We start from the raw sequence: 25,293 nt of genomic DNA on the forward strand, positions 1-25,293 counted from the left end.
CAGTCATCCTCCATGTAGGGTTGAAAAAACATTCCTATAACTCGATGGTGCATTCCAGTAACAGGTATTATTCTTTCATTCACTTAAACACAGTATTTACATGATGGAACACCTGCATGTCTTAAAACACTAGCCTACTTCAAAACCATTAACATTATCTTACATTATTTCATCTATCTTTCCGAAACATTCTGACAAAACACTTCACGTATGAAGTTGCATATCTATATATAATTTTATTTTTTTTGGTTGTAATTGCACAGTGAAATCCTTCACGGGGGCAACAGCTCCACCAGAGAGCTCCAGACTTCCCTCTCCAGAGCAACAATAGTGACTTCCTCCTGGGGGATCCCGAGACGTTCCAAGGCCAGTGAGTCGATGCGTTTCCTTCAACTGTGCCTTGGTCTGCCCCGGGGTCTCCTCCCAGTGGAACGTGGTCCTTGGTCTGCCCCGGGGTCTCCTCCCAGTGAGACGTGGTCCTTGGTCTGCCCCGGGGTCTCCTCCCAGTGGGACGTGATCCTTGGTCTGCCCCGGGGTCTCCTCCCAGTGGGACGTGATCCTTGGTCTGCCCCGGGGTCTCCTCCCAGTGGGATCCTGTCCTTGGTCTGCCCCGGGGGGCTCCTCCCAGTGGGACGTGATCCTTGGTCTGCCCCGGGTCTCCTCCCAGTGGGACTTGGTCCTTGGTCTGCCCCGGGGTCTCCTCCCTGCAGTGGGACGTGATCCTTGGTCTGCCCCGGGGTCTCCTCCCAGTGGGACTTGGTCCTTGGTCTGCCCCGGGGTCTCCTCCCAGTGGGACGTGGTCCTTGGTCTGCCACGGGGTCTCCTCCCAGTGTGACGTGGTCCTTGGTCTGCCCCGGGGGTCTCCTCCCAGTGGGACGTGCCTCGAGGACCTCCCTATAGGGAGACGCTCGAGAGGCATCCTAACCAGATGCCCGAACCACCTATAAGCTGTCTCCTTTCCAGGAGAAGAAGCAGCGACTCTACTCCGATTCTCTCTCCCGTGACTGAACTGTCAGTGTACAAATAACCACATCCAAATCAAATCCAGAACGTATTCTAATAAAAATAAATAAACTTCATCACATTCCGGCCAATCACTTTCAGCATCCTCACTTTTTATCCTCACCTTTAAGCCCTTATAACCACCGCGTCTCTACTCTTCGGAATAATCCTTAGCTTTCTTGCTATGCTGTCAAGGAAAAGGAGTCCGTGTTGCAGAACTGGTGATTTAATAAACAAAATAATAATTAAAAAAAGGACAAACGTGATCAGCCAGGGTTCTAATTCTGTATCCAACCTCCGTAGTGAACAACAAAGTAATATCTCTCTTCCTCTCAATAATGCGACCGCTTCCCTGCACACCAGAACACCAAGTAAACACAAGATATCCCATAATACTCCTCGTCCCAGCCTCAGCCCGCCAACACAGTTAAAGGAACAATCCCCCTGTATATACCTTAGGGTTACACCCTCAGCCAATCAAATCCTCGCTATGGGGTACACACATCAGACACTCAAAGCTGAGCATAGGACGGCCTATAGGACGGCCTATAGGACCCCTGATAAATGTTAACATACTTTAACTAGTAGTTCAGTCAGATAACTCACAGATACTGTAGATTTAACCAATATTTATTATAGAATGAGAATACAAGTGTGCATTTAATATTCTATCTTGGCTCTCTGCTACATTGTCTGTCTGTCTGTCTGTCTGTCTGTCTGTCTGTCTGTCTGTCTGTCTGTCTGTCTGTCTGTCTGTCTGTCTGTCTGTCTGTCTGTCTGTCTGTCTGTCTGTCTGTCTGCCTGCCTGCCTGCCTGCCTGCCTGCCTGCCTGCCTGCCTGTCTGTCTGTCTGTCTGTCTGTCTGTCTGTCTGTCTGTCTGTCTGTCTGTCTGTCTGTCTGTCTACAGTGCATTCAGTTTCAGTTAGAATACGGAGAAGAGGATTCTGCCCGTAGTATAATATTAATATATTGATTGAAAAGAAAATGATTAAAAAAAAGTTAACACGACGACCACTTAATGCAACGGACAATCAATCGGCTGCTTTGTCCGATGGGTGGGCTGCAAACTCTATGTATGTCCAATGGGTAGGCCGCAAACTCTATGTATGTCCGATGGGTGGGCCGCTGTATGTCCGATGGGTAAATGGTAAATGGTGCATTTATATAGCGCCTTTATCCAAGGCGCTTTACATAGATTGTGCATTGCATTCACCCATTCACACACACATTCACACACACATTCACACACCGATTGCGGCGGAAGCCATGCAAGGCACCAACCAGCACATCAGGAGCAATTTGGGGTTCAGTGTCTTGCCCAAGGACACTTCGACATGTAGACAGGAGGAGGAGCCGGGATTCGAACCGCCGACCCACGGATCATTGGACGACCTGCTCTACCTCCTGAGCCACAGTCGCGAACTCTTCTGAGATGTGAAAGTGGGCTCTCTGATCCGTAAAAGGTCATACAAGATTGCAGGTTTTAATTAACAATGAGTAATTGTCACGGAGGCCTTAGACAGGCAGCAGGGACCCTGAGGACCCTCAGAGGACCCTCACAGCTTCATGATGATCAATGCTGTTGGTTAATAATTAGACACGGCTGCTAATTTGTTTTACTTAACCCATTTTGACCTGGGAACGATTCTACAAATGTCTTCTAAATCCTGACAGTTTTCTGAAATACCTCATGTTTCTATAGGCCTATATCACTCAATATTTCATGTCAACCGTAATTGGCCTCCGACCCCCCCATCTGAAAATATGTTGTTCCAGCTGGGACCTCCCCAGAAGCAATAAAGATTTGAGTTAAAAACGTTTGTTCTGAAAAAATATATTTTTTATATTTTTCACAATTTTTCAAAAATAGCAGACCTACAAGCTTGTAGCGCGCCACTCGGTGGCGCGCTATGAGCTTGTAGATCTGCTCTTTTTTTCAATAGCTAAAGCATAACGTAATGCTAACACCAAAAGGGGTTCCCGCTTCAAAATGGGTTAAGTAAAAGAGCATCAATACTGCAATATATTAATTATCCATGCATTACAATTAGCCCCAAATTAAAAATGCACAAAAAAAAGGTATTGGCATGAAAATGTACTGAAAGTAAAAGTACTGAAGAATGTACAGTACCATTTCAAATGTATAATCATCTTTTGAAAATAATGCGACGCAATATGCGACGCATTGTGAGCTTGTAGATTGGCTATTTTCAATTATATAACAGAGCTGACATGATTACGTTATGTTTTGTCATAAAAATCAAAATCTACACAGTAACTACAGTAGTAACTAAAGTTGTCAAATAAATGTATAGCCTATAGTGGTCCAGTAAAAGCACAATATTTGTCTCTGAGATGTAATGGAGTAGAAGTAAAAGTACTGGATATCGGAAATACTCAAGTAAAGTACAAATACCTCAAAGTTGTACTTAAATACAGTACAGTACAGTAAATATACTCAGTTACTTTCCAGTGTGTTGTCTTGGGGCCCAGAATTCTTTTTTCTTATGATCAGTACTTTTATTTATTTGGATTTTTTACAAATACAGAAAACAGAAAACAGAAAAAACAAACACAAGCAACAACAACAACAACAGAATACGTATGCATGGATATTATGTATGAACACAGAAACATAATATAAAACAAGGATAGACAAAGATAAACAAATACAAATAAATAAATCAAATTAAAAGTTGAAATGAGTTTACACGGCCAAACACGCAGCATCATCAACCGTATCATTATGTATACTAATTAGAGCTGGGACTCGATTAAAAAAATAATAGTAATCAGAGGCTTTGTAGTTAATTAATCTCGATGAATCGCATTTTAATCGCATATCAATATTTAACCCTAGAACAGTGAGAAACCTTTTTTTCAAATGTTTTTGGTATCCCAGTGAATAGTGACTACGGGATTCCACTCATTTTCAACATTTTACTGTTAGTAAAATCAGTAACATTATGAAGTAGGCTACATCTCAGTGACATCACAAAAATGTACTTCATAATGTTACTGTTTTTTTCAGACCTCCAGTTCTATAGGCAACACAGAATAGGGGGACTTTTTATTATTTCCAGTGCACACAACTCCATAGAAAAATGCGTTTTATCCCAACAGTGATATATAGGCAGGTGATATATATATAGGCAGCAAGTGCCAATATAAAGTGTCTTCAGTGTGTATATGAATACTCAAATGTACTTTACATGGCTGGGCATGAGAAAACAAATAAAAACAACTTTATGATGGGGGAAACAAAAAGGTGCGATTAATGTATCTGTAGTTAATCGCGATTAATTTTTCTGTAGTTAATTAATCTAAATTAATCGCAATTAGTCCCGGCCCTAATACTAATACAGTAAACAATCAAAAGGGCATTAATGCCTGACCATGGATCACATCAGGGACCTGCAACATGACTGAGAAACACATTCAGAATCCTTCAGTCTTCATTCCAATCGTGCCATTTTATCATGATTATTAGTGAGGACCTATTATTATGAAGATAGGTTGAAAAGTGGTGAAGTGGTCCTTTAAAGGTATATTCAGTGATTTCACTCAAAAAACCTTAGGTTTCGTTATTGGCTAGGTGGCAAAGCCTTTCATCCAATCAGGATAGAGAGCCAAAAACGAAACCTACGTTTTTTTGACCCCCCCAGGGGTTAACTGGGGACAGGGAGGAACTCCTTATATGGTCAGCACACTCTATAGTAGAGGAGGATTATCACAACAACACAAAAAAAATAGTGATATTTGAATTAAGTGAAATCACTGAATATACAGTACAGTGTGTTGTCTTGGGTCTTCATTCCACCTCTCTCCACATCACACACAGTCTGCTTTCAGTGCAATACGGCCACTCTTCCTCCAGGGTGCTTGCTCTGCATGCTTCCAAAGTGTCTGGAAATAGAAGCCGGGAAGAGTTAGATTTTGACTGCATGCATGGAGCTCCTGTGGATGGAACTAATTGTCTTAGGATCAGCTGTAATGGAATGGTGAACAGCTGTATATGGCCATCAGATAGACACAAAGAATAAATAAGCCTTTAGGTAGGAATTCAATTTACATTTAATTAAATATTGTGTTGTATCAATGTGATTGTTGCACTGTTTTAGCGTAAACTTGTTCTATAAAGCCCCCTCTCCTCTCCCCTCCCCTCCCCTCCCCTCCCCATGTCACTTTTGCATTGCATATTGGATCCCATTTGGAGCGTGGAAGGTCACATCTCGTGCTGCTTTAAAAAAAAAATTATTTAACCTTTATTTAACCAGTAAAATCACATTGAGACTGCGTCTCTTTTACAAGTGGGAACTGGCCAAGAGACAACAATAGGTCACTGGACCAGCGCTTCCAGAACAATTCAGTATTTAAGTCCGCATCCCATTGTAAATAGAATATCTAAACGCGTGAATCTTTTTAAATTGACGTTATTTTTCAGAAAGGAAGCCATAGAGGGTTAAAATGGGTCTTAATGCTTCCAACTCGAGTAGAATTATTAATGTTTTGTACAAGTGTCCATGACAACAAAAATATATGATGTGGAGACAATAAAGACTATTATTATCATTATTATTGAAGGTGGCAACAGTCCATTTGATCGGTAAAATATTTCGGGGGCATATTTAGAATGTGTGCAGGCTTGAGTATGTTGAATCTAGTTTGCATTATGAGGATTTATTTGACACAATGAAATAAAATGGCGATAGTATTCCATGTGGGGCAGACGGCCGGTCACAGCCAGATTTTGGACAGCAGCGCAGCTTTGTTGTTGCGAGGAAAGCGGTAAAATGAGACTTTCGTGGTTGTTTTCGTCTCAGATTTAGTCCGACGGAGCGTCACAGTATAACTCCATGGGGACACAAAAGTGACACAAAAGTAGGACCCGGAAGTATCTCAGGAGGGGGCGCTCACGTCACAGCTAAAATACTGAATAGGTCGGGACCCATTTTGGGGTCGTCGAACGTTTTTTTATGGATCATGAGTAAATAATATATAAGTAAGAATATAAATAATAAATAATAAAATGTTTCTTTAAGTTTTTACTTACTAAAAAAATGTCTTCAAAATTCTGACAGTATTCTGAATACCTCATGTTTCTGTATCAGTGCCAGTGGTGCTCAATATTTCATGCCAAGGACCAGAAAAATGATATGAAATTGGCCACGACCCACTTCTGAAAATATGTAGTTCCAGGAACCCCTCAGAAGCAAAGATTTGAGTTAAAAACGCTCGCTCTGAAAGAATATATATTCAATGATTTGTGCCGCATGTTCACGATATTAAAAAAATAGCAGACCTACAAGCTCGTAGCGCGCCACTCGATGGCGCGCTATGAGCTTGTAGATCTGCTATTTTTTTATAGCTAAAGTATAACATGATGCTTAGTTAAAACACCAAAAGGGGTTCTCGCCCAGAATGGGTTAAAGGAATAGTATAACCAAAAAGGACTTATTGTAGATTTTGTCACATTCCGTAGCCAATAACTTGATGACCGCGGTGGACCCGTAGGAGATCTCAAATTATTATTAAATGCGACAAAAAACATCTCCAATTCAAAGCTTCAAAACTACTCCTTCACGTGGTTAATTCAAAATGTAGATTTGTAGATAATGTAGATTGTACATTTGGGTCCTATAAACTTAAAGTTTATAATTTGCTCTTTACTAGGAAATTAGTCCGCATGCACCATTACAAGATGACTAAACTTAAACAATTCAGGGTCTGATATTTTCACTGCCTTTCGTGTGACGAATTAGGGCATTGTTGAAATGTTATGGAGACAAAGGTTTCTGCGGGACAGCATGCAGTGAGATGTGAAGGCCAGCTGTCCTTGAACCGTCCTGCCCTGTGGAAATCTGCTAGCTGTCTCCGTGAGAAGGTCACCATGATGTCTCTGTAACAAGGTCACCATGATGATTGCAGAAATTCTGCTTCATTGAGACGCACAGAGCAGAGGGAGGGCTGAGTGGAGACAGCTGACATGCAACGCACCATCGCACATCCTGAGGCCTGGAAACCACACGTACGCTGCCTATAGCACGTGGTAGTAATGCAGTCCGTGGATTGTTGGGGGCGGGAACCCCTTTTGGTGTTTTAAACATTCTGTTATGATTTAGCTATTGAAAAATAGCAGATCTACAAGCTCGTGGCGCGCCACCGAGTGGCGCGCTACGAGCGTGTAGGTCTGCTATTTTTGAAAAGTCGTTCAAATGTGGCACAAATCATTGGATATATATTTCAGAGCGAACATTTTTAACTAAAATCTTTGCTTCTGGGGGGTTCCTGGAACTACATATTTTGAGATGGGGGTCTGTGGCCCAATAGAGATAATTCTGGGGGTCCTTGACATGAAAAAGGTTGAGCACCACTGACACTGTTGGTCAGGTGACAGTTAGAGTATTATTACCTCCATGTGTTGAGTATTATTACCTCCATGTGTTGAGTATTATTACCTCCATGTGTTGGTCAGGTGACAGTTAGAGTATTATTACCTCCATGTGTAGAGTATTATTACCTCCATGTGTTGAGTATTATTACCTCCATGTGTTGGTCAGGTGACAGTTAGAGTATTATTACCTCCATGTGTAGAGTATTATTACCTCCATGTGTTGAGTATTATTACCTCCATGTGTTGAGTATTATTACCTCCATGTGTTGAGTATTATTACCTCCATGTGTAGAGTATTATTACCTCCATGTGTTGAGTATTATTACCTCCATGTGTAGAGTATTATTACCTCCATGTGTTGAGTATTATTACCTCCATGTGTTGGTCAGGTGACAGTTAGAGTATTATTACCTCCATGTGTAGAGTATTATTACCTCCATGTGTTGAGTATTATTACCTCCATGTGTTGGTCAGGTGACAGTTAGAGTATTATTACCTCCATGTGTAGAGTATTATTACCTCCATGTGTTGAGTATTATTACCTCCATGTGTAGAGTATTATTACCTCCATGTGTTGAGTATTATTACCTCCATGTGTTGAGTATTATTACCTCCATGTGTAGAGTATTATTACCTCCATGTGTTGAGTATTATTACCTCCATGTGTTGGTCAGGTGACAGTTAGAGTATTATTACCTCCATGTGTTGAGTATTATTACCTCCATGTGTTGGTCAGGTGACAGTAGACCTCCAGGGTCTTCAGATCACTGATGCCATCACAGCCTCCGACAGCCAGCAGCGCTCCATTGAACACCGCCAGGGACACCTGTTAAAGCACTCCAATGGATTACTTCACTAAAAGTATAAATACTGCAATGTAAAAATACTCCAGAAGTAAAAGTCCGGAAGTCAAAATGTACCTGACTAAAAGTACAAAAGCACCGTACATCAAAATGTACTTATAAAGTACCAAAAGAAGAAACTATTCTATACTTGTTAATTATGCATAGAATGTCCCATTTCACAAGTTTTCACATTTATACAAATCTACAAATAGATCTCATAGATTGGTGAAATAGCAGATCTACAAGCTAACAAGCTGCGTGAGCTTGTATATCCGCCATTTTTTACTTTTTGGTTTGGCTGGTGGGTGAGGGGTTAGGGGAGGGGCTGATAGTGTGATGTCACTATATTACTGTTTACTTCATTGGCCCGTTTGACGGTCAAGGGCTCAGCCTCCAGGAAGAAACCCTAAATACAAAGTTAATACACCATATGCACATAAAAACGACTCCAGGGTGTCTAATGAAGTACTGTCACCTCATAGACACATGAAAAACTAGAAAAATTCTGGCACTCTTTAAATTAAATGAGTGGCGCTCACGTCATGCCTCCTCATGTGTGTGACGGGGGGGGGGACCTACTCACGTCATGCCTCTTGTTCCTCATGTGTGTGACGGGGGGGGACCTACTCACGTCATGCCTCTTGTTCCTCATGTGTGTGACGGGGGGGGGGACCTACTCACGTCATGCCTCTTGTTCCTCATGTGTGTGACGGGGGGGGACCTACTCACATCATGCCTCTTGTTCCTCATGTGTGTGACGGGGGGGACCTACTCACATCATGCCTCTTGTTCCTCATGTGTGTGACGGGGGGGACCTACTCACATCATGCCTCTTGTTCCTCATGTGTGTGACGGGGGGACCTATACTCACATCATGCCTCTTGTTCCTCATGTGTGTGACGGGGGGACCTACTCACATCATGCCTCTTGTTCCTCATGTGTGTGACGGGGGGGACCTATACTCACATCATGCCTCTTGTTCCTCATGTGTGTGACGGGGGGGGGGACCTACTCACATCATGCCTCTTGTTCCTCATGTGTGTGATGGGGGGGGACCTACTCACATCATGCCTCTTGTTCCTCATGTGTGTGACGGGGGGGGACCTACTCACATCATGCCTCTTGTTCCTCATGTGTGTGACGGGGGGGGACCTACTCACATCATGCCTCTTGTTCCTCATGTGTGTGACGGGGGGGGGACCTACTCACATCATGCCTCTTGTTCCTCATGTGTGTGACGGGGGGGGACCTACTCACATCATGCCTCTTGTTCCTCATGTGTGTGACGGGGGGGACCTACTCACATCATGCCTCTTGTTCCTCATGTGTGTGACGGGGGGGGACCTACTCACGTCATGCCTCTTGTTCCTCATGTGTGTGACGGGGGGACCTATACTCACATCATGCCTCTTGTTCCTCATGTGTGTGACGGGGGGGGACCTACTCACATCATGCCTCTTGTTCCTCATGTGTGTGACGGGGGGGGGACCTACTCACATCATGCCTCTTGTTCCTCATGTGTGTGACGGGGGGGGGACCTACTCACATCATGCCTCTTGTTCCTCATGTGTGTGACGGGGGGGACCTACTCACATCATGCCTCTTGTTCCTCATGTGTGTGACGGGGGGGGGGACCTACTCACGTCATGCCTCTTGTTCCTCATGTGTGTGACGGGGGGGACCTACACACGTCATGCCTCTTGTTCCTCATGTGTGTGACGGGGGGGGGGACCTACTCACGTCATGCCTCTTGTTCCTCATGTGTGTGACGGGGGGGACCTACTCACATCATGCCTCTTGTTCCTCATGTGTGTGACGGGGGGGACCTACTCATGTCATGCCTCTTGTTCCTCATGTGTGTGACGGGGGGGGGACCTACTCACGTCATGCCTCTTGTTCCTCATGTGTGTGACGGGGGGGACCTACTCACGTCATGCCTCTTGTTCCTCATGTGTGTGACGGGGGGGACCTACACACGTCATGCCTCTTGTTCCTCATGTGTGTGACGGGGGGGACCTACACACGTCATGCCTCTTGTTCCTCATGTGTGTGACGGGGGGGGGGACCTACTCACATCATGCCTCTTGTTCCTCATGTGTGTGACGGGGGGGACCTACTCACGTCATGCCTCCTCATGTGTGTGACGGGGGGGGGACCTACTCACATCATGCCTCTTGTTCCTCATGTGTGTGACGGGGGGGGGGACCTACTCACGTCATGCCTCTTGTTCCTCATGTGTGTGACGGGGGGGACCTACACACGTCATGCCTCTTGTTCCTCATGTGTGTGACGGGGGGGGGGACCTACTCACATCATGCCTCTTGTTCCTCATGTGTGTGACGGGGGGGACCTACTCACGTCATGCCTCTTGTTCCTCATGTGTGTGACGGGGGGGGGGACCTACTCACATCATGCCTCTTGTTCCTCATGTGTGTGACGGGGGGGACCTATACTCACATCATGCCTCTTGTTCCTCATGTGTGTGACGGGGGGGACCTACTCACGTCATGCCTCTTGTTCCTCATGTGTGTGACGGGGGGACCTACTCACGTCATGCCTCTTGTTCCTCATGTGTGTGACGGGGGGGACCTACTCACATCATGCCTCTTGTTCCTCATGTGTGTGACGGGGGGGGGGACCTACTCACGTCATGCCTCTTGTTCCTCATGTGTGTGACGGGGGGGACCTATACTCACATCATGCCTCTTGTTCCTCATGTGTGTGACGGGGGGGACCTACTCACGTCATGCCTCTTGTTCCTCATGTGTGTGACGGGGGGACCTACTCACGTCATGCCTCTTGTTCCTCATGCGTGCGACGGGGGACCAGCGACAGCTCTCGGGGTCAAAGGCCTCGGCGGCGTTGAGCTTCAGGTTGAGCTCGTCGCGGCCGCCCGCCACATAGATCTTGCCCAGATGGACGGTGGCGCCGGCGCCCTCCCTGGGGGTCCGCATGGACGGGCAGGGGGTCCAGGCGCCCTCTAGAGGACTGTAGCGCTCCACTGGACAACACAGAGAGGACAACCAAAGGTTAAAGGAGAGAGAAGAATGCTTCGCAGTGGTGGCCGAACGGTTTGCGGAGCGGTCTTGATATCGGAAGGTCGCTATAGTTCGTATCCCCGGACCGGCACGTTAAAATTACCACCGCTGAAGTGCCCTTGGACAAGGCATTGAACCCCTACCATGAAATGTTCTATGAGCAGGGCCTGGCTGTAAACAAGTTCTTGAGCTTAGTCCAGTTACCCTGGGTAAACATAGTACCTTTCCTTTCCTTAGTCCAGTTACCCTGGGTAAACATAGTACCTTTCCTTTCCTTAGTCCAGTTACCCTGGGTAAACATAGTACCTTTCCTTTCCTTAGTCCAGTTACCCTGGGTAAACATATAGGGGATTCACACTGAGACGGACTGAATCCGTTTCATTGGAACCGTTTCCGAATACGGTTGCCTGGTCCCCGATGGCCATGATTCACATTGCCCGAGATTCAACAGCGCACCCGGGTACACTTGCATAACACACTTTAATCCTCCAGATGGCGGTTTGCTTGATGGCTGGCGCGCACGGACACTGACCATCAACTCTGCGATATTGTCTCAAATAAATCCAGACACACTGCATTGCATTGCCTCTTTGGCTTTTTGCCGTTATAATACTTCACTGTCAGCCTGCCTGCTATTCACTGTGTCAGTCAGTTCTGTGCTCCAGTGTATTCTATTGCTATGGATTCTACTTCAGCATTATTATTATTTTGTTTTACTTTGGAAACTGTGCCAAGCAAAGCCCAAGAGCCACGTGTAGTCCGCAGAATAAGATCAGCGCGTACTGCGGTGCTGCGCGTATACGCAGATTCAACAGGAGACGGGCGGCGTTGAGAAATGCGCTGGTGTTACGCGTCGTGCAGCGGCTGTGTTTTTTTTTTGTTGAGGCTTGGCTCGTCGACTAGAGATCATGTCACGTTCTTAAAAAAAAAACAGTCCACTTCCTTCTTTAGGTACGCATTCAATCCATTCATTCACATTGGAACGATCCGTATCTGAATACACTTCAACGGTCCAGAGACCCGCCCCCCATGCGGTCCCGGGGACGGTTGGGCGATCCGCTCCCGGGAACGGTACGCATCATTCACACTACCACAACATCTGCCAAGTGGTCCCGAGTGCGCACCCGGGACCATAGTGTGAATCCCCTAATAGTACCTTTCCTTTCCTTAGTCCAGTTACCCGGGGTAAACATAGTACCTTTCCTTTCCTTAGTCCAGTTACCCTGGGTAAACATAGTACCTTTCCTTTCCTTAGTCCAGTTACCCTGGGTAAACATAGTACCTTTCCTTTCCTTAGTCCAGTTACCCTGGGTAAACATAGTACCTTTCCTTTCCTTAGTCCAGTTACCCTGGGTAAACATGGTACCTTTCCTTTCCTTAGTCCAGTTACCCTGGGTAAACATAGTACCTTTCCTTTAACTTTACGTGTGGTTCTTCTTTTGTTGTTTAGTATTGCTTGGAATCTACACAATTCTTCAGACAGTTCTTCTCTGGTTGAACACTGATGTTGAACACATTTTACATGGCCGATTTACGAAAGGCAAAACATTTATATACATGTAGCCCATAAAGTATTTCATAACATGCATGCACACAAAGATTAATAATTATTTATTTTATGTATAATAATCTTATGTATAATTTACACATTTTCCAAAATAATACACTTACAACAGTATACTGTATACAGTAGTACAGAGAGTACATAATGTTCTACAAGATCTTACAAATCAAGAACTTTTGAATAATTCATAATTTTGGACCACCACAAAGTACTCAACTTAATGCACACCATGACATTACTGCTGAGTGCTTTGCGACATCCTTAATTCTCATTATGCTGTAACAGAGAGGTTTTCATTAACCACATAAACCCTACTTCATTGACCGGAGTCCCTCAGGGGTCTATACTAATGCTCCCTTCCTTTCCCCCCCCCCATCTTTGCCAAGAATGTCCGACCGAAAAGCTCACAATGCATCGCAAAAGCGACGTGTAGTGTAGCTGTAGATCTGTCGTTTGCTCCGAATGTTCACGCCAGAATAGGGAGGGAGTCCCTCCCATAGGCTGTGATGGAGGGGCGGAGTCCCTCCCATAGGCTGTGATGGAGGGGCGGAGTCCCTCCCATAGGCTGTGATGGAGGGGCGGAGTCCCTCCCATAGGCTGTGATGGAGGGGCGTCATGTAATGATACATTTTAACAGCGATATTGGTCCATTATGGCGATACGATAAGGACGATCCGATGACTTCCGTGCTATTTCACCGTGTTTGGGTGAGACCGGGTTTACCTGCATGTTGTTTCAGGCACAGCAGGGACTTTATTCACTTTAAACACTTTAACTGTATAACTAGAAATTAACTTGGTTATTACTTTGTGCACCATTATGTAGTCAGATACTGCTTGTATTTGATTCAAGATTTTAGATATCTGATTGAGTCAACATTAGCTAAACATCGTTGTGCTGGAGAAGTCCTTAGAGTTCTGTTTGTCAATCAAACTTTTCTCCGGTGACAATTCCCAGTTTAATTAATAGTGTATTTACACTGTATTTACAATACTTGTTTATTTACAATACTTTCGTATTGACTGACAGAGACATCTCTTTGTCCTTTGGTAATCTACATAGTTTTCATTTCACTGTAGTCTTTGAAATGCCCGTTTTGAAATGAAGCCGCTGGTTATTTAGACTTACGGCGGCACATGGAGAAGGTTGTGGGAATTTTACAACATTTCTCTAGTTCTCACAGACAGAAATAGGCAGTAGTGACAAGTGGCAGCACAACATGACCCCCGTTTATCTTTATCAGGAATGAGAGAGAGAGAGAGAGAGAGAGAGAGAGAGAGAGAGAGAGAGAGAGAGAGAGGGCCCAGGAATGTGAGTGCATCATCATGAGTGCAGCGTTTGGTCACTCACAGAAAATAACTGGTCAAGCTGAACGTTGAAAAGCTGTCAAAGTTCCCGGGGTCTTTAAAACATTTTAGACGGGAACCCCCTTTTGGTGTTTATTATAGCATTATGTTATAATTTAGCTATTGAAAAATAGCTCGTAGCATGGCACTCGTCTGCTATTTTTGAAAGATTGTCACAATGCGGCGCAAATCTTTGAATATATATTTTTTTCAGTTTTTCACTAAAAAGCTTTGCTTCTGAGGGGTCCCTGGAACAACATATTTTCAGATGGGGGGGGGGGGGGGGGTCGGCGGCCAATTACATAATAATTCTGGGGGTCCTTAACATGAAAATGTTTGAGAACGACTGACACATAGTAACATGAGAGTTTTTCAGAAAACTGTCAGGATTTAGAAGACATTTGTAGAATCGTCCTCAGGTCTAAATGGGTTAAAACATTGTAGTATATCAACTAGGGGTGCAGTGTTGTTTTCGTCGACTAAAACTAAGACGAAAAATGTTCGTCGACTACCTTTTTTCACTAACTAAAACTAAATAAAAACTTAATGAAAACGAATCTATGATGACTAAAACTAAGACTAAATATACTGACAATTTAGTTAACAAAAAAAAACTAGACTAAAATGTTAGTAAGGGACTAGTGGACAAGAGATCCAGTTTTATGCTGGGTTGCATGCTGAAAATAGCAGATCTACAATCTCACAACACGTCGCGCTGCAACCAAAGTGTAAAATATGTCATTACAACGACATCAAGGCCTGTCAAAACACATTTTAGTCGACTAAATCTACAGTTGATTTAGTCAAATTTAGTCAAAAATCTTATGAAATTTAGTCGACTAAAACTAGACTAAACACTAGAACATTCCAGGTGACTAAAATGAGACTAAAACTAAGTGAAAACTATTCAAGAGACAACGACTAAAACTAAAATTCTGACTAAATGACTGCAGCTCCAACAACAACTATCTACCCACCCAAAAAAATAAGCATTATCCCATTGGTGAAAATAGCGGTGCTGGAGTTATACCTAATAAGACAAACACACCAGGAATGGGAAATAGAGAGGGAATAGTGATGGAATGGTTCTATTTGTAATAACAACTTTGTAATGCGTGACGTTTGATTGCTTGAGCTCATTAACACTCTTGAAAACAAAGTATTGCATTTTTGATATCAATCAATCAAGGGCGGGAAGTTGGGAACCCCTTTTGGTGTTAGCATTATGTCATGCTTTAGCTATTGAAAAATAGCAGATCTACAAGCTCGTAGCGCGCCACCGAGTGGCGCGCTACGAGCTTGTAGGTCTGCTATTTTTTTTAAATCGAAGAACGACTGACAGAAACATAGCTTTTTCAGAAAACTGTCAGGATGTAGAAGACATTTTCAGAATCTGATCTCAGGTCAGAATGGGTTAATTCAAGTGGCAGATGCCAAAAAATAGTATTTTTATATTTAAATTATATTTTTAAGGGTATATGTCATGTGGTCTACCTTCGTGATCAACCACTGCTTTGCATATGGAGTTATGTAGTTGGTCCTTCATGGTCAATGCAACATTCTGGCTTCAGTGGAAAATAAATTAAGAAATATAGCTGCAATCAACAAACTACATAATGTATACTATTAAAAAAAAGTCAAACATTACCCAAAATTGTCAACTATTGCCTATAAGAAAAGGGAAAAAGGGAAACATGGTGAAAATAGCAGAACTACAAGCTCACAAAGTATCGCATCGTGAGTTGTTGTGAGCTTGTAGATCTGCTATATTCACAACATTTAACTCCTAGGGTGACGGGTCCCCTAGTTTAGTTATGATTATGTTCTTGGGAGGTCGTAGCCGGAAAAGTTTGTTTTTCGTAGAACTCAAAATGGTCTCATTGGTTCATTGGAGTGGTGCGTCACTGTCTATTGACGCAGGACATCTCTGAATATATCCACAACCTTGAATCAATTCTCAGCTGAGATTCAAACTCCTTATCTTACATTATAGATGGTGTAGAGCAGGGGTGGGCAACTTTGACGATGGAGAGGGCCAATATATTTCCACACTCACTCCAGAGCGCCACAGTGCATATTACTGTCGTAGCAAAAATAGCCGATCTAAGCTCAAAACGTGTCGCAATGCGACACGTTTTGAGCTTGTAGATCAGCTATTTTTGCTATATTTGAATTGAAAACCTGATTACTTTTTTGCTATTTTTGAATTGGAATCCTGAAAAGTAACCTTTTTATTGAAAGTTCAAAGCTACAGTTATAGTTATGTTAACTTTATGAACTACATTGGACACAAAAGACAATAACATTTTAATACTAGTCATTAAGTACTAGTCATTTAATACTAGTCATTAAGAAATTAAAGCAGGTTTTGGAATTGTAACAGCTGAAATCAATACTATATCAGTATTCTGATATTAACATGCGGGCCGCATTAAGTGAAGCCCCGGGCCGCGAGTTGCCCACCCCTGGTGTAGAGTAATGGTTATAAAACAGAACACATTTTAGTCTCTGGTTCTTTATACCAGTGGTATCCACACTTTTTCATGTCAAGGACCCCCAAATTGACACTAATTAGCCCGCGGACCCCCATTTGAAAAGATATAACCCCCATAAGATGTGTACAGCTCCTTTAGCAGTGATTCTCAACCCGTTTCATTTCAAGGACCCCCAGTTTGACACGCATAAAGTCTATAGTATACCGACCCCCCATTTAATGGCATTTCTTATATATTATTGTAAAATGTAAAGTTATAATTTAATTTACAGTCCCCATAAGGGTCCATTTGCTTCCAAACTATCATTTAGCTGTAGGGGACCCCCTGGAACTCCCTCAAGGACCCCTGGGGGTCCCCGGACCCCACTTTGGGAACCACCACACGCTTTGTACAACTGAGGCACATTTCGTGCAGTCGAGTTTATGGCGAGCTGACATAAACAATATGTTGTCGGCACCGATGTGCCCCGGTGGCCAATGAGGCGGCTATGCGCATGCACCGATGTGCCCCGGTGGCCAATGAGGCGGCTATGCGCATGCACCGATGTGCCCCGGTGGCCAATGAGGCGGCTATACGCATGCACCGATGTGCCCCGGTGGCCAATGAGGCGGCTTGTAGCAGAGCCCTGAATCTGTTTGCCCTGAACGGAAAACACACACAACCTTAATTAGTATTATTGGTGTGTGGGATGAGTCATCAAATGTTGTTATTTTCTTGCCCTTTTACGGGAATCGACAAAATGTGATTTCCTGGGCCCTTTAAAGTGTATCGTCTAGTAGTGGGTCTGAAGTAATGGAGAAATGACATCAATAAAACCTCCAGCCATGCAGTAGTATTATTATTATTATTATGGCTGGCCGCAGCTCCGGGCATTTGGGGGAATATTGGCTGTAGATATACTCGACAGTGCAATACTTTGTATAGAATTGTTGTTCTCCTATCCGTGCTCTTCCTTGAGTTCACCTGAGTTTTTTTTCTTTCAACAATGTATTTATTTTCCTTTTTTACACACAACTGACAATACAAACATACAAAAAACAACAATGAAAATTACAAGACAATTACTGGTATAAAGAAAGCAAAACAACAATAACCACAAAACAAAACCAAAAAACAACAACAACAGCACTACTCCTCTTCAGCTCCATCCATTAAATGTGACAAATTATTGTTCTTTATGTAACTTATAAAACGTCCCCACACCTCCTGAAGCTTTTCTTGTTTGTCCTTAAGAATGTATGCAATCTTTTCCAAAGGTAAACATATATAAAGACAATTCCCTGATAACCACTGTGTAATTTGTGTAAGTTCACCTGAGTTGAGGACGGTGTCTCCGTCATTTCCGCCAATCACGTACAAGAGACCGTCCAGCACCGCGGCGGAGGCTCTGGTCCGTCGGGTGGACATGGGAGCCTGGGTCGTCCACCGGTTCATGCTCGGGTCAAACCTGGAATCAACAGGGGAAAAAAGTGTTATACTTTAGCTATTGAAAAATAGCAGATCTACAAGCTTTGGGAAATTATACATACTATTATTATACATAAAATAAATAATTATGTATTTTTGTGTGCTTGCATGTTATGAAATACTTTATGGGCTACATGTATATAAATGTTTTTCCTTTCGTAAATGGACAAGTAAAATGTGTTCAACATCAGTGTTCAACCAGAGAAGAACTGTCTGAAGAATTTTGTAGATTCCAAGCAATACTAAACAACAAAAGAAGAACCACACATACAAGAAGATGAGAGTCTTAGTAGTATTTTGAAGTAACGTTGTGCCCATTACACCCATCCGTGTGAATTTGTTTACTTGTAGTCAGAGCTTTAATACTTGTGTGTTTGACAGTCTTTATCATGAGCTCATAGCGCGGCACTGAGTGCCACGCTATGAGCTTGTAGGTCTGCTATTTTTTTTTTATTGTGAAAATGTGGCCCAAATGTTTGAATATACAGTACTGTACATGCTGCCAACCAGATTGTGGCCTCAAGTCTTAAAGTGAATCATTTATTTGATTGATATCAGCCATTTGCTGTGCATATAATATTCAACATCGCAATCACAGCCAAAACTGTACTGGTTATTATAGGCCACTATAGTGTAATAACCGTTGAGTACTGGGAGGAGGCCATGCAGTCATTTGATCCTTTTCACTACAATGATTTGAAAACGTATAGATTTAGATTATTACAAAACATACATTATCCACATCCGCGGCCAAATACAGACAATTCTGGGTTTTTTTTATATGAAAAAGGTTAAGCACCACCGACATAGAAAACAGTGTTGTTTTTGGCAGCAAATTTTGATTTTAGTTTTAGTCATAGTCTTTTGAATAGTTTTAATTTAGTTTTAGTCACATTTTAGTCACCTGGAATGTGTCTAGTTTTAGTCGACTAAATGTCATGAGATTTTAGTCGACTAAATCTACAGTTGATTTAGTCGACTAAAATGTATTTTGGTGGGCATTGATGACGTCGTAAGGACAGTTTTTACACTTGCTGAAAATAGCCAATCTACAAGCTCACAACGCGTCGCAGTGAGCTTGTATATCTGTTATTTTCAGCATGCAACCAAGTGTAAAATGACATAGTGGATCTCTTGTCCACTAGTCCCTTCCTGACATTTTTGTCTAGTTTTTATTTGTTGACGAAATTGTCAGTATATTTCACAGTTTTCATTTAGTTTCCATTTAGTTTTCTTCAGTGGAAAAAGGTAGTCGACGAACATTTTTCGTCTTTGTTTTAGTCGACGAAAACAACACTGATAGAAACCCTATAGGATTTGCAGGTCAGTATAGGTCTATGGCAGGGGTCTGCAACAGGCGGCTCTAGAGCACACCCCTAGTGGCTCCCTGTAGCATTAAAAGTAGCGATAAATTATTTTTCATTTATGGTTTCTGTAGGAGGCCAAATGTGACAAGCATTCTTAATATTTATTCTACACATTTTTACAAAATTGAAAACTTAACTAAATTAAAATTTGCGTCATAGCATGCGACACACTCAGTGCCGTGCCAGCCAGGTGTCTATTATAAACAAACCAGTGGGTGTGTGTGTGAGGCTGCTGCCTGCTACGCTATGGTTTCTACAGGGAGAGAAATAAAGATAGCCGACGAAAAACAGAGGATTTAACAGTTCGTGGACAGAGGCTTTTGCCTTCACAGCCAATGCAGATTGACTGCCTGTATGTTTAATCTGCAGTGAGAAGCTATCAAACAACAAAAAAAGTAACGTTGAAAGACATTTCCAGGGAAAGCATGCTAAATTCTGCTAGTTTCGTTGCAACCCGGGAGATAATAAAGCTTGGCAAGCTGCATTATAATGCGTAATTTTCTTTGCGGCTCCAGATAGATTTTGAATTTATTTTTGGACGAAAATGGCTCTTTCAACATCTTGGGTTGCTGACCCCTGGTCTATGGGTTAAATATAGAGGGTATACGTGCGTGACATCATCATCATACCAGGAAGTTATGCAGGAATGTCTACCGAGTGGCAAAAAACTACTTTCTGGCCTTGACAGCCCAGCCATCCACACAGAAAAGTCCTATTTGATTGCATTAAATTACTTTAAACAACATTAAATTAACTTTGTCACTCTATTTGCCACTCGACCACTACCATTCACTTTATGCATGCGCATACCCTCTAGTCTATAGGCTATACACTTTGATGCAGAGACATAGTAGTCGACACCTCACCTCTCCACGGTGTTGGTGGCGGTGATGCATAGGTCTAAATGGGATAATAGATGACCTCACCTCTCCACGGTGTTGGTGGCGGTGATACATAGGTCTAAATGGGATAATAGATGACCTCACCTCTCCACGGTGTTGGTGGCGGTGATACATAGGTCTAAATGGGATAATAGATGACCTCACCTCTCCACGGTGTTGGTGGCGGTGATGCATAGGTCTAAATGGGATAATAGATGACCTCACCTCTCCACGGTGTTGGTGGCGGTGATGCATAGGTCTAAATGGGATAATAGATGACCTCACCTCTCCACGGTGTTGGTGGCGGTGACGCCGTCGTAGCCTCCCATGGCGTAGAGGAAGCCGTCCATGGCCGCCAGGCACACTCCGGAGCGAGGGCTGCTCAGCGCTGCCACGTCCGTGGCCCAGCTGTCTGACTCTGGGTCGTACCTGCCCTCCGTCAGGGGGAGAAAGAATCAACAATCAATGCCCCAGCTGTCTGTCTGACTCTGGGTCGTACCTGCCCTCCGTCAGGGGAGAAAGAATCAACAATCAATGCAGCTGTCTGTCTGACTCTGGGTCGTACCTGCCCTCCGTCAGGGGGAGAAAGAATCAACAATCAACTTCACTGAGACCAATATGGGCACTTGCATAATATTCAGTGGTGGGGAAACGGTCTCTCACATTTCTACAGTAAAAGTATCAATACTGCAATATAGAAATATTTGAAAATGTATACTTGAGTGAAAGTACAAAAGTATTGGCATCAAAATGTACTTAAAGTACCAACAGTAAAAGTACTCACTGTGCAGAATGTCCCATTTCACGTTATCAAATGTATACAAATCCTTTGAAAATAGCAGATCTACAAGCTCACAATGCATCGCATCGCGACGCATTGCGAGCTTGTAGAGCGGCTATTTTCAAATGGCCGAAATGTATATAGAGCCGGAAGTCATACAAGTGTATGTTTTGTAACAATAATCAAAATCTACAAAGTAACTATAGCAACTAAAGTTGTCACATAATTGTAGTGTAGTTAAAGTACAATATTTGCCTCTGAAATGTAGAAGTAAAAGTATTAGAGATGGGAAATACTCAGGTAAAGTATACAAATACCTCAAAATGGTACTTATGTACAGTACAGTACAGTACAGCACAGTACAGTACAGTACAGTACAGTACAGTACAGTACAGTACAGTACAGTACAGTACAGTACAGTACAGTACAGTACAGTACAGTACAGTTGACCACCACTGATAATATTTACTGTATATTGCTGTCGGCCCAGACACCTCGTATCTCCATTGCCTAACTTTCAGTGTTGTTTTTTTCCCCCGTAAATCAACGCCCTGCTCGGTCAAACTACAACGTCACATCGCAAAATAAATAAACAAGCCCAAATTGATTAAATCAATTAATTACCAGCTGCATTATTATTATCTGTGGGGTCTGCTGCTGATGTTATGCCACTTTTTAGCTGCGCTCCGCTGTTATGCTCAAATTAGTGACCCTAAAGAATTCTGAGGCAACATGGCTGGAGACGAGGCAGCCAATCAGAACTGCTTCGACTAGCCATGCCGTGCAGACGATGGGATGTTATGGGTTGTTGCCAGTGGTGGCAATTACTGTCGTGACAGAAAACAGCTAAGCAGAGCCTCCAAAAACCAAACCAGTCAAGCAACTGTGAATGAATCCACGTTAGGCTGGAAATATCCAGGCTTGGCAACCAGTAGCAGAAAATGATCTCCAGTGTGTACTACCCAGCTTGCAGCTGGTAAAAAGCAGCAGATCCACAAGCTAGATATTGTGGTTGCCAAGCAACGCATTTTTGAGCATGCAGGATCTGCTTCTGACACTAAACTTTAGGAGCAGCGGTGCTCCAAACGGTTTGTGGAGCGGTCTTGATACCGAAAGGTCGCCAGTTCGAATCCCCGGACCGGCACGTTAAAATTACCACCGCTGCAGTGCCCTTTGAGCAAGGCATTGAACCCCTGCTCATAGAAATGTTCTATGAGCAGGGCCTGGCTGTAAACAAGCATCTCGAGCTTAGTCCAGTTACCCTGGGTAAACAGTACCTTTCCTTTCCTTAGTCCAGTTACCCTGGGTAAACATAGTACCTTTCCTTTCCTTAGTCCAGTTACCCTGGGTAAACATAGTACCTTTCCTTTCCTTAGTCCAGTTACCCTGGGTAAACATAGTACCTTTCCTTTCCTTAGTCCAGTTACCCTGGGTAAACATAGTACCTTTCCTTTCCTTAGTCCAGTTACCCTGGGTAAACATAGTACCTTTCCTTTCCTTAGTCCAGTTACCCTGGGTAAACATAGTACCTTTCCTTTCCTTAGTCCAGTTACCCTGGGTAAACATAGTACCTTTCCTTTCCTTAGTCCAGTTACCCTGGGTAAACAGTACCTTTCCTTTCCTTAGTCCAGTTACCCTGGGTAAACATAGTACCTTTCCTTTCCTTAGTCCAGTTACCCTGGGTAAACATGGTACCTTTCCTTTCCTTAGTCCAGTTACCCTGGGTAAACATAGTACCTTTCCTTTCCTTAGTCCAGTTACCCTGGGTAAACATAGTACCTTTCCTTTCCTTAGTCCAGTTACCCTGGGTAAACATAGTACCTTTCCTTAGTCCAGTTACCCTGGGTAAACATAGTACCTTTCCTTTCCTTAGTCCAGTTACCCTGGGTAAACAGTACCTTTGCTTTCCTTAGTCCAGTTACCCTGGGTAAACATAGTACCTTTGCTTTCCTTAGTCCAGTTACCCTGGGTATAAATAGTACCTTTCCTTTCCTTAGTCCAGTTACCCTGGGTAAACATAGTACCTTTCCTTTCCTTAGTCCAGTTACCCTGGGTAAACATAGTACCTTTCCTTTCCTTAGTCCAGTTACCCTGGGTAAACATAGTACCTTTCCTTTCCTTAGTCCAGTTACCCTGGGTAAACAGTACCTTTCCTTTCCTTAGTCCAGTTACCCTGGGTAAACATAGTACCTTTCCTTTCCTTAGTCCAGTTACCCTGGGTAAACATGGTACCTTTCCTTTCCTTAGTCCAGTTACCCTGGGTAAACATAGTACCTTTCCTTTCCTTAGTCCAGTTACCCTGGGTAAACATAGTACCTTTCCTTTCCTTAGTCCAGTTACCCTGGGTAAACATAGTACCTTTCCTTAGTCCAGTTACCCTGGGTAAACATAGTACCTTTCCTTTCCTTAGTCCAGTTACCCTGGGTAAACAGTACCTTTGCTTTCCTTAGTCCAGTTACCCTGGGTAAACATAGTACCTTTGCTTTCCTTAGTCCAGTTACCCTGGGTATAAATAGTACCTTTCCTTTCCTTAGTCCAGTTACCCTGGGTAAACATAGTACCTTTCCTTTCCTTAGTCCAGTTACCCTGGGTAAACATAGTACCTTTCCTTTCCTTAGTCCAGTTACCCTGGGTAAACATAGTACCTTTCCTTTCCTTAGTCCAGTTACCCTGGGTAAACAGTACCTTTCCTTTCCTTAGTCCAGTTACCCTGGGTAAACATAGTACCTTTCCTTTCCTTAGTCCAGTTACCCTGGGTAAACATGGTACCTTTCCTTTCCTTAGTCCAGTTACCCTGGGTAAACATAGTACCTTTCCTTTCCTTAGTCCAGTTACCCTGGGTAAACATAGTACCTTTCCTTTCCTTAGTCCAGTTACCCTGGGTAAACATAGTACCTTTCCTTAGTCCAGTTACCCTGGGTAAACATAGTACCTTTCCTTTCCTTAGTCCAGTTACCCTGGGTAAACAGTACCTTTGCTTTCCTTAGTCCAGTTACCCTGGGTAAACATAGTACCTTTCCTTTCCTTAGTCCAGTTACCCTGGGTAAACATAGTACCTTTCCTTTCCTTAGTCCAGTTACCCTGGGTAAACATAGTACCTTTGCTTTCCTTAGTCCAGTTACCCTGGGTATAAATAGTACCTTTCCTTTCCTTAGTCCAGTTACCCTGGGTAAACATAGTACCTTTCCTTTCCTTAGTCCAGTTACCCTGGGTAAACATAGTACCTTTCCTTTCCTTAGTCCAGTTACCCTGGGTAAACATAGTACCTTTCCTTTCCTTAGTCCAGTTACCCTGGGTATAAATAGTACCTTTCCTTTCCTTAGTCCAGTTACCCTGGGTAAACATAGTACCTTTCCTTTCCTTAGTCCAGTTACCCTGGGTAAACATAGTACCTTTCCTTTCCTTAGTCCAGTTACCCTGGGTAAACATAGTACCTTTCCTTTCCTTAGTCCAGTTACCCTGGGTAAACATAGTACCTTTCCTTTCCTTAGTCCAGTTACCCTGGGTATAAATAGTACCTTTCCTTTCCTTAGTCCAGTTACCCTGGGTAAACAGTACCTTTGCTTTCCTTAGTCCAGTTACCCTGGGTAAACATAGTACCTTTCCTTTCCTTAGTCCAGTTACCCTGGGTAAACATAGTACCTTTCCTTTCCTTAGTCCAGTTACCCTGGGTAAACATAGTACCTTTCCTTTCCTTAGTCCAGTTACCCTGGGTAAACATAGTACCTTTCCTTTCCTTAGTCCAGTTACCCTGGGTAAACATAGTACCTTTCCTTTCCTTAGTCCAGTTACCCTGGGTATAAATAGTACCTTTCCTTTCCTTAGTCCAGTTACCCTGGGTAAACAGTACCTTTGCTTTCCTTAGTCCAGTTACCCTGGGTAAACATAGTACCTTTCCTTTCCTTAGTCCAGTTACCCTGGGTATAAATAGTACCTTTCCTTTCCTTAGTCCAGTTACCCTGGGTAAACATAGTACCTTTCCTTTCCTTAGTCCAGTTACCCTGGGTAAACATAGTACCTTTCCTTTCCTTAGTCCAGTTACCCTGGGTAAACATAGTACCTTTCCTTTCCTTAGTCCAGTTACCCTGGGTATAAATAGTACCTTTCCTTTCC

General features: G+C 43.3%; 1 protein-coding gene across 2 annotated transcripts in view; it reads right to left on the minus strand.

Annotated features, from left to right (window-relative positions):
- Positions 1–3,557: 3,557 nt before the first annotated feature.
- The window catches only part of LOC310871598 (uncharacterized protein), a 38,923-nt gene continuing 17,187 nt past the window's right edge, over positions 3,558–25,293 (minus strand). For both annotated transcript variants that reach the window (XM_083783212.1, XM_083783211.1), the window contains exons 4-8: positions 20,685–20,828; positions 17,998–18,131; positions 11,031–11,242; positions 8,116–8,222; positions 3,558–4,908 (exon numbers count right to left, since the gene is read on the minus strand). In XM_083783212.1, the coding sequence (XP_083639338.1) occupies positions 4,851–4,908; positions 8,116–8,222; positions 11,031–11,242; positions 17,998–18,131; positions 20,685–20,828 (655 nt within the window). In that variant the 3' untranslated portion in view covers positions 3,558–4,850. The remainder of the gene's footprint in view (positions 4,909–8,115; positions 8,223–11,030; positions 11,243–17,997; positions 18,132–20,684; positions 20,829–25,293) is intronic.

Source organism: Protomyctophum parallelum (genome assembly GCF_964188405.1).
Source record: "Protomyctophum parallelum genome assembly, chromosome: 15".
NCBI classification, from domain to species: Eukaryota; Metazoa; Chordata; class Actinopteri; order Myctophiformes; family Myctophidae; genus Protomyctophum; species Protomyctophum parallelum.